Source organism: Argentina silus (assembly GCF_951799395.1).
Source record: "Argentina silus genome assembly, chromosome: 8".
NCBI lineage: Eukaryota > Metazoa > Chordata > Actinopteri > Argentiniformes > Argentinidae > Argentina > Argentina silus.
In genome coordinates this window covers 17,621,440-17,636,856 of record NC_139662.1, presented here as the reverse complement: position 1 = coordinate 17,636,856, position 15,417 = coordinate 17,621,440, and the positions used below count along the sequence as shown (strand labels likewise).

The 15,417-nt window shown below is 40.5% G+C and overlaps 4 protein-coding genes across 5 annotated transcripts in view; 2 read left to right on the top strand and 2 right to left on the bottom strand.

The window, feature by feature from the left end:
- Positions 1 to 682: 682 nt before the first annotated feature.
- On the bottom strand, positions 683 to 2,014 carry b3gnt7l (UDP-GlcNAc:betaGal beta-1,3-N-acetylglucosaminyltransferase 7, like). Its single transcript, XM_083674325.1, has one exon. The coding sequence runs from the start codon at positions 1,963 to 1,965 to the stop codon at positions 685 to 687; it is 1,281 nt and encodes a 426-aa protein (XP_083530451.1). The 5' UTR covers positions 1,966 to 2,014; the 3' UTR covers positions 683 to 684.
- A 2,050-nt stretch (positions 2,015 to 4,064) lies between these two features.
- cUnh1orf174 (chromosome Un C1orf174 homolog) lies at positions 4,065 to 6,399 on the top strand. Of its 2 annotated transcripts, none has more exons than XM_083675404.1 (4): positions 4,065 to 4,275; positions 4,774 to 4,860; positions 4,991 to 5,374; positions 5,760 to 6,399. In XM_083675404.1, the coding sequence occupies exons 1-4, from the start codon at positions 4,261 to 4,263 to the stop codon at positions 5,895 to 5,897; spliced, it is 624 nt and encodes a 207-aa protein (XP_083531530.1). In that variant the 5' UTR covers positions 4,065 to 4,260; the 3' UTR covers positions 5,898 to 6,399. The 2 variants fall into 2 exon arrangements, with proteins under 2 accessions (XP_083531530.1, XP_083531531.1); XM_083675405.1 differs by having other exon boundaries at positions 4,065 to 4,377.
- Positions 6,400 to 6,536: 137 nt separating this feature from the next.
- On the bottom strand, positions 6,537 to 9,643 carry dffb (DNA fragmentation factor, beta polypeptide (caspase-activated DNase)). Its single transcript, XM_083675403.1, has 7 exons — positions 9,471 to 9,643; positions 9,225 to 9,351; positions 8,509 to 8,694; positions 8,159 to 8,238; positions 7,797 to 7,970; positions 7,357 to 7,457; positions 6,537 to 7,134 (listed from the first exon to the last, which is right to left on the bottom strand). Exons 1-7 carry the CDS (start codon positions 9,591 to 9,593, stop codon positions 6,906 to 6,908), a joined length of 1,020 nt encoding a protein of 339 aa, XP_083531529.1. The 5' UTR covers positions 9,594 to 9,643; the 3' UTR covers positions 6,537 to 6,905.
- Positions 9,644 to 10,906: 1,263 nt separating this feature from the next.
- nphp4 (nephronophthisis 4) overlaps positions 10,907 to 15,417 on the top strand; it is a gene marked incomplete at its 5' end in the record, with an annotated part of 108,810 nt that continues 104,299 nt past the window's right edge. The window contains 2 exons of the mRNA XM_083674740.1: positions 10,907 to 11,059; positions 11,269 to 11,409. Coding sequence (XP_083530866.1) covers positions 10,907 to 11,059; positions 11,269 to 11,409 — 294 coding nt within the window. The remainder of the gene's footprint in view (positions 11,060 to 11,268; positions 11,410 to 15,417) is intronic.

Below are 15,417 nucleotides of genomic sequence, written 5' to 3'. Positions count from 1 at the left end.
ATCTAAACTACAATATGAATCTCAGAGAAACCCCTGTACAATAATTAATTAATTATATAATCACTTTGTGTGAGCATGGCAGAGAATACAATCATTATTGTACTTAATTACATACTGTTGTAGAGTGTGTTTTCTACTGTCACTTGATAAGACAAATTGTATCTTCATCAAACAATACGAGTTGTAATATGTTTCTGTAGGTGTAAATATTTGCATATATTTTTTGAGTGCATAAATCAATCAGTATTTACTGTACATACATCTCTAGGTTTACAACCATTTTGTTCACAGAGTTATCTATGTTTCTACATGCGGATGTTGGTCTGTGGTTTGAAACGCTAAAGATGGCCCATGCTCGATGTGTCGGTTGTTGGCGGTTTGGGCCTGCTGCTCCAATTTAGGTTACACCCAAATGTACTGTGCATAATTGCATGTGTTACAAAAATGAAACATCAAGCAAACATGTCAGTGAGAATGAAATTATATATTATTCATTTACAAAACAAATCACCACATGATTTTGACATTTCATAATGAGCTCTAAACAAATAAAAATAACCTAAATTAATATGTACAATAATCTTCAATTTGATTTTTTTTGTGACATACAACTATACATCAACTGTATTAGTACAATTTAACATTGTTTTTCTGCACAATGTTGAGTCCCAAAGCTCTTGAAAATCAGGTTGTAGTCCTTTTGGCGCAAACGAGGTCCTTATTTTGCACTACACTCCACATCTTGAGTAACTCCTGCGAGCTCAGTTTATGAACCACGATGAGGTGTTTGTAAAAGCATGGTTCGCTGTTCATAGGGCTCACTCTGCGTTTCATGATGCCAAAGGTCCTGAAACCTGGGTGCATATCTGGAGCCAGATGAAGCTTCTGAAGGCACATTCCCAAAAATACGTCATCGATGGGATAGAGCTCCAAGTCCTCGGACACCACGAATAGTCTCCGAGCTAACTGAGACGACATTAGAAACCCCCCACCACCAACGTAAGGAGGGTATGGTTTATCGAACAATTCTTTGGGGATGTAGTATTTACTCTGCCGGTTTCTAATGGGGATGGCTTTGGAGATTGTGTCGCCGACAAACAAGTTGAGCACTTTGCGTTCCTCTGTCTTGAAACCAATAAGTTCCAATAGATTGTTTGTATTAACGAAAACGTCGTCATCCCCCTTGAATATAAACTTGGCACTGGAGCAGTGAATGTCGAACCATTTCAGAAAATTCACCTCTTTTAAGGTTAGATTGAAAAATGTGTCCATAAAGTCCCATTGGAGAATGTCTCCATATATCATGTCCTCATACTGGATTAACTTTTGAAGGTTTTTTGTGTCTTTACCATTGGTTGGGCTTCCCAAAAGAAACAGGGTTTTGATTCTCTTGCCATCAATTGTCTGTTCCCTACCCCACGTCTTGCGCACTGCCTCTCGCCTATCATGCTGCTCAATAACGGATTTCACCACCATGAGCAAATGGACGTCTCCGTCCGCGCACTTCTCCGGGTGGTTTATCAACATTGGGAAATACCGACAGTGTCTGTGGAGCACAAACTGATGGAACCTCGGGTCCAAACGTCGAAACCAGTCATTTTTCTTGACTGTTGAATTTTCACTGCAGTTCATAACATGTACATCCCAGGACGCAGGAGTTGCGTTGGAGACTGTGACCCTTGGCGCGTCCAAATCATCTCCAAGAACTGGCGGCGAGTAGTTCCCCAAACTACTTTTCATGATACCTTTCCCTTTGTATAAATCACACTCTGGTCCACACCAACCGGGATTTCCTAGACTTTTGAGATCCATATTATCCTTAATGTTGTTATCCACAAGCTTGAATTTTTGGATCATCAACAAAGACGCACAAACTAAAGACAAGCTCAGGAGAGTTTTCAATACTCTCTTTCTCCTGAAAAAGTGATCCATACCTAAAGCGCACAAATTGCAATTAAAGAACATTACTTAAATTGAACATTCACCTTTATTATCATAGCGTCTTATCATTTCTTAGTGTCCATATGAAGTCCGACATGGTCCGTTGAAAACGGAGAGCCTCGCGTCAAGTCTGGCTACATTTTGTGAGTCAACTGAGTCACAATTCAGCTCACTGCCCAGCTATATTGTACCGCTGCCCCTTTAGCGCACCAACGTTTACAACATGACCTTCTTTCAGTGAAAACACATACGGCCACAGATCAAATAATAATACTAAAAAAAAACAGTACAACCGGTTATTCCCAGTAGTTAATCTCAGTTCCTCTCATACACTTCCTTTTTGTGTCGTTTTTGCGCACTAGTCTGAAGTAGCTGTGTATTCTGCTCACTTTTCTCTCCTCTCCCCTCCCCTCCCCTCCCCTCCCCACCCCACTAGCCCAATAGGCTGCACCTATCTGTGACAAGCAGGTTTATTGTTTCACATCACAGGTGGCAGTGCATGTGTTGGCTAACTATAATTTACGCGTCCGGCGTGAACAAGGCTTTAATAATATATATGGCATCCTCGACAAAATAAGTGGGATCTGAGAACGTTGGTCAGAGAATGCATTTAATTGCGCTATACATTTCTTTATTGTGTTGATAATGTCATTAGCCTATTATGTCAACACACTTTGACACGCCGTGCCAGTAATCATTAGAGCCAATGAAGAAGCTGTAATTAAGATTTAAAGTCAACAGAAGATAAGGTATAAATCTATGGATTAATCTCTCTCTCTCTCTCTCTCTCTCTCTCTCTCTCTCTCTCTCTCTCTCTCTCTCTCTCTCTCTCTCTCTCTCTCTCTCTCTCTCTCTCTCTCTGTCCTTTTTGCTTTCCCTACTTTTACTGAGATGAGACGAACGCACACGGCATACACGTTAAACATGTTTTATTTTTAGCTCCCCCTTGTGTCGAGTTTGAGAATTTTGACTTTGTCTCTCAGATGTATACAATAATAAACAAGTATTTGTCAAATTGTATAATGCATTTGTTTGTTAGAAGGGAATTCGTAATGCTATGTTTGTAATAATTGTAATGATCATGATGTTTGTTTACACATTTTAGAGCATTTACTCACAAATGATTTTCCATTAATTCAAATCATGTTTACTAATACAAATCAAGAGGTGTTTGTTTGTGGATAGTGAATTATATTTGTGCTTTGTGTTATTTGTTTACGGATCATGGTAAACATTTATGAATTGCACTCTGTTTATTTACGATAATAGTGGCAGTAACATCAGCAAGACAAAGGAGATGGTGGTGGACTTTAGCAGGACTAGGGTCCCCCTGTCTCCTGTTTCCATCCAGGGAGAGGACGTGGAGGTGGTCCAGAGCTACAAGTACCTGGAGGTGCACCTGGACAATAAACTGGAGTGGACTGGTAACACAGATGTCCTGTACAAGAGGGGCCAGAGGAGGCTCAGGTCCTTTGCTGTGTGCAGGACTGTGCTGAACATGTTCTACCAGTTAGTGGTGGCCAGCGCAGTGCTGTACGCGGTGGTATGCTGGGGGGCAGCATCAAGGAAGGTGACACCAAGAGGCTGAACAAGCTTATTAGGAAAGCTGGTTCTGTCCTCTGTGTCACCCTGGACACTGTGGAGGAGGTGGCCAGTAGGAGGATAAGGACCAAACTCGTGGCCATCATGGACAATCTCTCCCATCCCCTCCATGACACTGTGGCAGAGCAGAGAAACTCCTTTAGCAACAGATTATTACAACCACGTTGCACTAAGGAGCGCCATAGGAGGTATTTTCTGCCTGCCGCAATAAGACTGTACTGTACTGTCAGAGTCAGGATGGGGGATGTTAAATCATACCGGACTGTTCTCACTTTATATAATGTTTCAAATGTATATTGTATTCTGTTAGTCTATTGTCACTTTATTTTGTTGTTGTTGTTTGTGATGTAACGCCGTAATTTCCCCTCGGGGATCAATAAAGTCTCTCTCTCTCTCTCTCTAAGCTTCGGCTTCAACTCAAGTGACATCACATCGACCTCCGGTTGAACTGCGCTTGTCGCGCCGCCCTTGTCACGTGACGGACTACTATTACCAGGAACCTTCAAACCGCAGCAGGATAATCTCCTCCTGGACGTCGCCTCTCGAAGCCCACACGACGGGGTCGTTTTCATCAGAAACACGCTCCTGTGGATATAGGATCTACCAGAAAGACGCACAGTCATTTATTCGCAGATAACTTCCATACAAAATAAATACTAAAGCAATACTGTCCACGACACGTTGTCGTTAAAAGCTTGCTTGCGACCTCTCCTAAAAATGAGGCAGAAACAGGTGAGACAACTCTAGTAGCAAGCTAGCTAGCGCTATAGCGAACTAGCTAAAATACCAGTTTATTTCTCAAATAAATGACTGGCTACTGAATACTACCATTTCGTAAGTAGTTAACTACACTTACTATAATTAATTACTGTTGTGTTTTTTACATTGTTATTGTCTGTTCTATGGGACTCGTGATAAGTTTGCTAGTTAGTATTATTTATTTATTTATTTATTTTACCATAAAAACCTTGCTGTCAACACCACCGCATGATGCCATGCTCAGCTGTGAGATCCATTCGTCCCTTGTCAATGTGTGACAGTCATATGTTTGTCAACAAGCGTAGGCGCAAATATAAATACAATGGCAGATAATCATGTTTGTTGCTGTCTATAGTTCATGTATATCAAAGGATGTTCTGTAACGTTGCACCGCCTAAACAGGCCCCCTATGTGTCATGGATGATTAGCTGTTGCAGAGTAAAATGTGTTATGTCTTTCTCCCCATTTCAGATGCCTGGTCGAACTGGCAGCCTGAAAAGACGAAAGGGGAAGTGCACTGTTGCTTTAAGCAACCCAGAGGCGAGGGGTTCACATAAGGTGAATGTTGAAAATGAAAGCATATTACATAATAATGATTTTCTTAAACTCCTCCCTAAGTTCTGTCTTCCTTAGCAATGGCCGGCATCAGACCTTCCTAAATGTCAAGTTGCCCCCCTTTCTCCTACAGGTTTTAGTGAAAAGAAGAGATGTTAAAAGAGCAAAAACGGAAATGGCAGACACAAAAACTGAGACGCCTCAGAGTGACTCGAACATCGGTTTCTGTAGTGAGCTCACGACCACTTCTGAAAGACTCATCAGCTGTGAGCGTCATGAGAGGGCTGAAAAAACAAGCTGTGGGTCTCCACCCACGCTGGAGGAACAAGAGGGCAAAGAGAACAAGGTGAGGGCGAGGTTGGATTTGGATCCTTGCAGAACAAATGGTTTCCCGGAGAAGATGGAGGGAGAGGATGTGGAAGAGAGTGTTGAAATCGACATCAGCATTTTCCCCGACGATGACAGTAACCAAATCCTTCCGGTGGAGCAGTTTTTCGGAAACCTTGAAGTTGTGCAGGTGAGGATCTTACATTAACCACATGGAAATCTAAAGTCTCACCGATTTTCTATAGCTGAACCATGACACATTTTATGCACTCAATTAGTTTAGCTGGTAAGTCTTTTATTAGGCCCAAACAGCAATCCAGAGTTGGTGAAATGGCTAATTAGCTGACCCACTCACGTTTAACAACATGGAAAACATGGTGTTGCTTTAGTAAAAGTGTCCCTCTTGTCTCTCTGGTTACTTTTAATGAAGCTCAACATCATGTTTTCCATGTTGTGCCCTGAGTGGTGGGGACAGCCTGAGTTTCAACAACTCAGGATTGGGGCTTTAACATGGCTAACATCAAACCACCCAACAAATTCTGACCTCTGTGGTATGTTATCTATTTTCCCTGTAGGATTGTCCACATAGATCATCAACCACCTCGACCTGGAGCAGGAGGGAACACAGGAGGCGACATTACTACGCCAAAGAGGACAGCAACGAAGAGGAGGGCTGCACCGAGATGCAGCAAGATGACGAAGGCGGCAGTTAGTTTATACAGATGGTTGTGTGGAACACTCATTCCCACTAATGGGATGGCCTTTGTCTGTATACTACTTTGTCAGAGGCCTACTGGCAAAGGCAAGCCTGGTCAAGTGGATTTGTCTGTGTGAAGCATATACCAAGCTGTTTTTTTTTGCCAGCATGTACCCTTGTTTAAAGATTAGTAATTTTTGTATTGACATTTAAAAAGATAATTTGCACTAACGATACAACTTGCTTCTCAATTGTCATAATTGAAAATGTAGAATGTATATATTGCTGTTTAAATGGTACAAGCACTCAGATATTTTATATTTTTCGATTGAGGTTATGTACATGTTATACTGTTACGTGTTAACAAATGCCTTATCAATATTTATGCACAATTGCAAATTTCATATCATTTAAATTTTTGAATGAAAACGACATGCAATACTGTAACAATCATGTAATCATTGTAGTAAAAAAATCAGCATTGCCAATACACAAAGAAAATAAATGTTTCATACGTTTTCACTCATCTTTGAGCTTGTTTGAATCGATCTCAAAAACGTGTTCTCACCAAAATGTTTGTTTTGTAAAAACAAGGCATACATGGATTATATTGCATTTAACTGAATTATTTCTACATTAGCTTGTATGTTCAGTTACATCACAAATTTCATTTTTGCCAATTGTCATGTCACAAATATTTTATCAAACTGGAGAAACAAAACCTCCATGTTGTCAAATGTAGAATGCATACAAACACATGATCGCTCATGATAGTGCTTTAATGCAAGTGTCACTAGGGGTACAAGAGGTTCATTTTAGATACAAGACAGTAGTGACCGTGGTCAATTCCATGAGTTTCAGTGTTTAGAGGTAGTCGTTGTTATTTTGCATTTCATCAGCATGTTTATTCCTCAAAACACAATGTATTCAATGCCCCAGTTGATAGTCAAAACTAAAAAATGCTTGGTATAAAATTCAAGTTATAACAAATTAACACACAATAACAAACATCTATTCCTGAAGTTCATGATGTGAATTCTCCACTGGGTAATTTACGTTTTCCCCTATTGTAAATTCTCTTGTTGTCACACAACAGGTCATGGGCACCCTTCTTATGGCACACAATGTGCACTAGTTTCAGATTCTCAGTAGTGAACAGTAATTTGTAGAAATAATCCAGGTTGATGTTGCTGCTCTTGTGGTTTCGAAGTGCTTCCACTAGGGCAGGAATGACTGTCCTCTTCTTTTCGATCCTGGGGCAGTTTTGAAAGATTTGAAGATTTCAGGATAACCAGTAGGAATTTGGTTTTGGTTAAATATGCCATGTAGGAAATCATAAACCAGTTCTGCAGGAGTACTACAGTACATTAAAGCCTCAAGTTAGAGCCTTGACATTGGTGGGTGATATCTACAATATAGCGTCTACATGATGAGACCTTGGGTGACAGAGGCATTCTGTAAGTCCCTCCACTCACCTGTGGTCCAGGTTCCAGGTGCTGAAGAGAATCCTGCTCTCTCGGTTGCTATAAGGGTTGATGGAGTGGAGGGACTTACACTCATCTTGGTCAAATGCACCCTGAGCAGAGAATAGAGGAGAAAGGACATAGAATTCTGACATAGAACACATTATATGGTCCTCTGATCCCATTTACAACATTAGTACTACTACATGACTCTGTCATCTATGACTGTCTTCTTAATTTGTGCCTAAATATTTTGGAGCCCAGTGATTAAATTATTCTGTGAATACACCATTCAAAATAGCCCACAGTTATCTTTCATTTGGGTGTTGTGAGATCTAGTAATGTCCAGAACATAATATATATAATCAGGCCTTATGGGTTAGGGTTAGGGGTTAGGGGTTAGGGTCATGAGCCGGAGCAATGATAGCAGACATTGTGCTCTCCAACTTTACCTGGCAAGTAAACCATCCCTCCCGGGTGCAGAGGCAACTTTGTTCCTTCTCTCTTCTGTCAAAATAGCAACCATTGTATTTCGCAGATTTCAGCTTGGTCATCAGGCACTCTGCAGTTTTCTTATACTCAATCCTGAGTTTAGGTTTCTGGATGGTTTGAGCATAACCATCCACCTGAGAATAAACAGATGGAAAGTCACACACATTAGGCTTGTTTCCTTTAAAATGATGGAATAGTAGCTTAGTAAAATACATGTATAAATACTAGATTATCTCTACTGTACAGAGGCAGAGGAAAACATCTAGCTGCATGAAATATATTTACACTTTGGAAAAAGTATATGGAACTCTGGAGGTTTTACCTCCTTCATGTATCCACGAACCCTGTTCTCACAGTTGTACTTCATGTAGGCAGATTTGGTCTTAAACCTGACTTCAATTCCTGAAATGAAAGGTATGTTAGTGCTGGGCTAGAAGCTGTTGTTCTCCAGAACCACGGTTGGTGATTGTTTTACAAGGAGGACTGTGTTTGTGACCTGTCAGGAACACTTTCTGAAACATTCTGCTTTTAGACAGTGTTTGAAGGTTAAGAGACCCTGGACCAACAGCCAGTGAAATGTGTAGGCTACAACATTGCCTCTAGTCTGAGTTGTAAACGCTTCGCTTGGTTGACCACTTGCAGCATTCATCCTTTATTTCCCTGCCGTGTTACCTTGGAACCACTCTTCATCTTCCTCTCTGTTTTCAGTCTCAGAGCTGTCCTTCAAGTGCAGCAGCAGGTCCCCCAAGAGTTTACGTCTTTTTGGAGACTGCTCGTCGGTGAGAAGCCCATTGGCTGCCTCAATCAGGCGGTCTGAATACCTGTTTGTGCCCAGCAACCGGCTTATGTCACTGACAACTGAAATATAAATCACATTTTGTCACGTATGGCATCGGTGGTAGCGTCGTGCACTTGCCTGTTACCACGGGGTCGCTGGTTTAAGTTTCGTACATTGGTGGCAGGAGCAGGTCAGTTACTACAATCTTTCAGTCTTTGTTTCAGCCTGAAATACTTCTTAATAGGGTCGAGGGAGATAGTGTGACTTCCCTGTACTTCAGTGTACTACCGTGTCTTACAAGAGGTCTGGACCATAACCAGACTCCGTATGGTCCGTATTAATATTGAATTATAGAGCTAAGACTACGACATATAGGTGACTGGAGTGCCATCACCTCGTCCCCATCAAATGCTACAATTATGGCAGTAAGCCTATCTGTTTGGTATAGTGACACAACAAATCATTCATATGAATATGGCAATATGTACACCTTCAGTACATTTTGCTCCGTCTGAGACAGGGCACAATTTGATATATGGCGACCCTGAGCACTTGTTTCAAAGTAAAACAATAATTTAAAAAAACTGTAACGTTACTAAATTTCACTCACATCCGTTCCATCGCTCATCCTTGACAAGAAGGACAAGTTCAGCGTTGTCTGGCAGAGTTAAGAAATAGTCATCTGTCAAAGATGTTCCATCTTCATACAAGCAAATATGCGACCCGTCAAGAGGCACCTTGAAAATATATTTTATATTAATTTCTGCTTCAATTTACAGAAACAACGTTCCACTTGGTCGTCAAGTCGGTATCAGCTGTATACAGTGTACAGTATTACGCTTTGAAATAGTCGTACCTGTAAAAGCTTACATCCCTTTTTGATAAGTTCTTTCAAACTTGTAGCCGCTACCCCATATTTTTGTGTTTCATTTAGGCTTCTGAGTTTGACAAGTTTGTTTTTCTTGAATAGTCCAAACATTGCGCCTTTTCCGCAATGGTGGATCTCTCTTTCGCTTTTGCATATCTCTCTCTGCGTTTTCCGAACACGAAAAGAAGGGACGCTTAACGCCGACTATTGGGCATATAGAAAACTGAAATCCGTGTTTAACTTGAATCTAATGCCGCCATCTACTGTCCATAGTTGGCGCATAGACACAGCTAGCAGCGCCTGGACAATTCGAGAGCATTGGACATTATCCAGTTTATGAATCCTTGAGAGTATACTGATTAATGTATTTATTTATTTTATTTTATTTCATTAGATACACTGAGACATGACGAAGTCCTCCAAAACGATGCATTCATGCACAGTGGTAGAGGGTGTGGGTATTTGCAATACCGTACCATTCCATCTGTATATTTCTCGTAGGTGGTCGCAATCGTTCATTTATTATGATTTTTGTATCATGCACTCAGGGCACGTGTTATCCTCTGGGCATGGTCAACCGGTTTTACCTCTGTACAAATGATTACTCACATTTCCAACCTTTTGTCAGTATATTAACTTTTAAGATGGTTTTCAGTGCACATCGTATTGTTATATTATCTGTATATTATGTATTTTTGATAATTATAACTATTTATATAAAAGTTGAATGACTGCTACAGTACAGATTACAGAATATAGTTTTTGTAAACATCATAGGGATCTTTCACGGTAAAATGAGTTGTCCAACACTATCCTTCATGAACCAGAAGATGGCGATATTGGAACAACATTTCTTGTGTATTTTTCCCAGGTACCTTCCGAGGAAGAAGAAAATACATAGCAACGTTAATATCGTCATAGTAACCGATGCCAAGCCACGGAAGAAACCAACTGAGAGTAGACATAGGATAATGGTGATATAGTATGCAGCTCATTTAGTAATTTAGCATTTATATCAGACCTCTTGAAATAGATTGTATGTAGTATTTACATAAATTGATTTGATATCTTATTGATGTCTTGATTATATATCTTGAACACATTTCTATATTTTCTTTTAACCCCCTATAATGAAATAAAGTATATTTTGCCAATATGGCTGTACAGCTTTTCAAATAAACGACGAGGCTAGCTACAGTCAGTGGTTTCTGATATTGAATTTAGATTATTACATGAACTATGTTTAAATGTTGAGTATGTTTGACAAGAGTGCACTCGAGGTTTAGTAAATGCACAATTCCGAGCTCAAATATGCTACATTGGTTAGTGGTTGTTCGTTAGTAACTTTAGCTAGCTAGCTATATTGCCAAACAAATTAGCTACGTTTATTCTGGGTCTGACCACAGAATAACAACATCTTCTCAATGACGGACGACTGGAAAGGACTGTTTGAGAGTCGCCGGACGATTCCTCCCCACAACCAGACCGTCCGCCTGGCACACGACTCATCTCACAATCACTCCCAAGGCTTTCAAATCACCCTGACACGTCTGGATGTATCACATATACAACAACAGGTATGCACATGTTTTTTTTTATTTTTTTTATTAAGAGCTGGCTGAAGTAGTATTGCTAATGAACGTTGCTGAGCATCTTTGCAGAAAGGAGCAATGCAATTTTTTGTTTGTTTGTATGATATGTATTCGGATTCCTTCATCTTTCTAATTTCTTGATTTGTTGACTGACCAAACTACTTTATGTTTTGTTTTTTCCTCTGCTCATATAGGAGTCATCAAAAGGGGAACATGCAGTCACCTACCAGCTACGAGTGTCACTTTTTGACACCAGCCACCAGCACTTCTTTGGGAGAACCTGGAAGAGCTTGCCCCAGCAGATGAGTGCTGCCCACAAGATATGTTTCGATGAGGTACAGTTATTCTCTAGCATATGATTCCCCCCTCCCCAACTCCATCACCCTCCAATAAACTTGTTCACAAATGATGATTTTTTCCCCCCTGCCTACATTATGAGGGTGGTAAGGATGCTGTTGTTACAAGTGCACACAGACTCAGATGAGATAAAATCTGTATGCTCTTTAAACAGTATTTGGTTTTGGTTCAGCAATTGGCAAGCTTTTAAGTTCTTCTGTCTTGAAATGGCACAACACCCATAGGGAATGCCCAACTAAATGGAATGGCTAGTATGATTTGGTACTAAAAACCTGATGAAACCTTAGCGTTTTTGCAAACGCATCTACTGTGCATTGAGTACTAGGGTCCTAAACATCTTCTCAGACTGCTTAGATACATTTGCACATACAAAGGCATGCAAACTGGTGTCTACCTCACGACACCTTCTAGAAATCCCCCCACTACACCTGCCAGATCTGAGTAACTTAACCTTGGGGTTGCCCTCTAATTTCGATGCCCCATGAGAGCTTAGCTAATATAGCTAAGTGGCCAATATTTGTGACTCTGTGTGCCTCATGAATTTCACATTAGACCCTTTAAAGAGGGCAAGCTATTAAGGATGTGCCAATGTTTGAGCACTGTTTCCTTATCTATTTGCTTTGCTGAAGGGTTATTTTACGACCAGGCCTGTGGCCCTTGTGGAAAAGAAACTAGTAGTGTTCCTGGTGCCATCAGCTTTTATGAGTAACCTTCATTAGAATTTAATAGCAGGCCTCCAAATGATGTCAACCCCCAAGGCCTGTACACAAACTGAAATTGCACATGCCTCTTGGACACTACTGATGGTAAAAAAACAATTGAGTTTAGACTCACCAATGTTTAGGTCAAAATCAGTTTACAAGTAATTTTCTGCAGCTGTGTTGAAATTAAATTAATGACTTAAATAATGTTTTTGGGAATTTCAATTTACCGGATAATTTATCAATTATGGGATTGACCCCCAGTCCCTTGTCCAAATTAATGAACACTGAGGGCTCCAATTTGCTTCCAGTAAAGAGTGGTGCACACACACACACACACACACACACACACACACACACACACACACACACACACACACACACTCACTGAGAACTTTATTAGGAACACCTGTGCACCTGGAGGTGGGGAATGTTTTCTTGGCACACTTTGGGCCCGTTAATACCAATCAATCATCGCTTGAATGCCACAGCCTATTTGAGTATTGTTGCTGACCATGTGCATCCCTTCATGGCCACAATTTACCCATCTTCTAATGGCTACTTCCATGTCACAAAGCAAAAGTTTGCAACTGGTTTCATGAACATGACAATGAGTTCAGTGTTCTTCAGTGGCCTTCCCAATCACCGGATCTGAATCCAATAGAACACCTTTGGGATGTGGTAGAACGGGAGATTCACAGCTTGAAAGTGCACCTGAGAAATCTGCAGGAATTGTGTGATGCAATCATGTCATCATGGACCAGAATCTTGAAGGAATGTTTCCAACATCTTGTGGAATCAATTTCTTTCCCAGGCACAGCAGTTGTCGCCTGTCAGAGATAATCCCTCATACCACCAGTACATCCTCTATAAATATGTGGAAGTAGGCCTTGTGTATATTCTTGCATTACTACATTCTGTAACCTATATTCCCTAAAACATCGAATGGCCAATGTTGCATACAACGATAGCCTACGCTCTCTGTGTCAATTACTAATTAATCATGGCCGTGCATGTCTTTGATACAGGGTATACAACCTAAATAGTAGAATATCTATATGTATAGATTATAGGAAAATATACACACCTGCTTCATAGAAGATGCGTTTGGAGAGCCTTTACGTACAACTTAAAAAGATGGTTGTTAGAATCATCCTTAAGGTTAAATAAAGTAGAATTCCACTTATTCAATCCATGGTAACATTGGGAGGGGAAATTTATATAAACTAGTATACAATCGGTCTATTTAAGTCCATCCCCCATACTGCATGATTAACAGGCTCAAACAATGAGCACAATGATCTTGTGATGTGCAGTGCCCTGCGTAAATAGTGGGACAGTGAAGCATTTCTTCTTCTTTTGGCTCTATAATCCAAAAGTTTGGATTTTACTAAGATTTTTTTTTTTACTAAGAACTTTTTACTAAAAACTTTTATATGAGGGCATTAGTGTACATATTAGTTTCACCATTTAGAAATGCCTGACAGCTTGTCAGGTGTGTTCCGTCACGTCATTTGTGCAAGCGTAAGAGAGCTGTCAATGTCTAGTATTGATTCTAGGTTTTGCGTTTGCCTTTGCAGTCTGCCTTTGATGTCTGTCAACATGAGGACCAAAGAGGTGTCAATGCAAGTCTAGGAATCCATTATTAGGCAGAAAAATCTGAAAATAACTATCAAACATAGCCAAAACCTTTGGCTTGTCTGGAACATCATGAAAAGAAAATTAAAAAAGGCAGGACAAGGAAGACTTCTACAGTGGATGACAGAAGAATGCTCACCATAATAAAAAAACAAACAACTGTCCCACAGATCAGGAACACTCTCCAGGAGGTAGGCGTGAATGTGTCAGAGACTACCATCTACAGAATACGTACTACGTATTCAGCCGAACTACAGAGGCTTCACTGCAAGGTGCAAACCACTTTGTTATCCTCAAAAAGCATGGTCAGGTTTCAGTTTGCTAAAAAGTACCGACAAATCCTGCAGAGGTCTGGCAAAATGTATTCTGGAGGAAAGTTTTGAAGAAACAAAAAGGATCTGCCCAAGATTTAAAGCATACCACCTTGTCTGTGAAACATGGTGGAGGGGGTGTTATGGTTTGGGTATGTATAGCTGCCACTAGAACTAGCTAACTTGTTTTAATTGATGATGTAACTGCTGACAGCAGCAGTGGAATGTATTCTGAAGTGTACAGACAACAGGATCTCACACTGAATTTGTGTGAATTCATACAAACTGCAGAACACACTTAGAACACAATTCTTATGAAGTATTACAACCCAGGGTTTATGAAAAGGTATGAATGTGACTTGCGTGGCAGTTAGGCAGTATCAGGCATTCATTTTGTGTGGTTAGGGTTAGGTATGTGAATTACGACTTGTGTGGCAGTTAGGCAGTTTTAGGCAAGAATTAGCACAAAAAAAAAGAAAGAAAAGATTTGTCCATCAGGATTCGAACCAGCGACGTTGAGGCATTAACTTTGAGTGGTTAAGGTTAGGGTAAGTCGTCTGGGAAAGGCTTTAGCAAACCTAAGCATCAGTAACAGTAATTAGAACACACTAAAAGTGGAAGGTTCTTGACTGGCCAAGTCAATCTTCCGATTTAAATCCAATTGAACATGCATTTAATTTCCTGATGATAAGATGTTAGGCAAACAGATCTAAAAAAAAAAAAAAAAAAAGTTCGCTGCACTACAGGCCTGGTAGAGCATCACTAGAGAAAATACCCAGCGTCTGGTGGGGTCAATGGGTCGCAGACCATTTTTTTTACATTCCAACATTCGCAGTGAAACCCTGATTGGCGAGGACAATGGACATCTTCATATCATATTCAATTATCCCCACCCAATTATGTCCAAAGACGTCGCCCTCCGCCTACGCTAACTGAAATGTGGTGCTCTGTGGCTCAGTTGGTAGAGCATGGCGCTAACAACGCTTAGCTTGTGGGTTTGATTGCTGCTGGGACCATATATACTAACATGTATGCGCTCATTGCAATGTAAGTCGCTTTGGATAAAAGCGTCAGCTAAACAGCATGTATAAATGTTGCTGAATGGAATTACGAATGTAGCGCCCAAATCAACTAAAATGTTGTGTTGCGAAGCACCTCTTTAGTGGAAGCCAATTGGAGCCCTGAATGTACACTACAGATTCAACTACCAGTCTTATGTTGTGTCTTAGGTTTGCCCTCAGTACTTGCCTAACAACAATGTACCTTCTGTGATTTCACATTTCTCTCCTTTCTACACACATCGCTTTTGAATGTCTCTTCATTTCAATTCTTGATT

What these genes read in the sequence shown, in the direction of transcription:
- cUnh1orf174 (XM_083675404.1), top strand. An exon ending in AGGCGAGGGGTTCACATAAG is followed by an intron (nt 4,861 to 4,990) that starts GTGAATGTTGAA and finishes TTTCTCCTACAG; the next exon opens with GTTTTAGTGAAAAGAAGAGA. An exon ending in GAAACCTTGAAGTTGTGCAG is followed by an intron (nt 5,375 to 5,759) that starts GTGAGGATCTTA and finishes TTTTCCCTGTAG; the next exon opens with GATTGTCCACATAGATCATC.
- dffb (XM_083675403.1), bottom strand. Translation starts at nt 9,593, where the DNA reads ATGTTTGGACTATTCAAGAAAAACAAACTTGTCAAACTCAGAAGCCTA. An exon ending in AGGGATGGTTTACTTGCCAG is followed by an intron (nt 7,458 to 7,796) that starts GTAAAGTTGGAG and finishes TTCTCTGCTCAG; the next exon opens with GGTGCATTTGACCAAGATGA. An exon ending in ACCTGGAACCTGGACCACAG is followed by an intron (nt 7,135 to 7,356) that starts GTGAGTGGAGGG and finishes AAACTGCCCCAG; the next exon opens with GATCGAAAAGAAGAGGACAG.
- b3gnt7l (XM_083674325.1), bottom strand. Translation starts at nt 1,965, where the DNA reads ATGTTCTTTAATTGCAATTTGTGCGCTTTAGGTATGGATCACTTTTTC.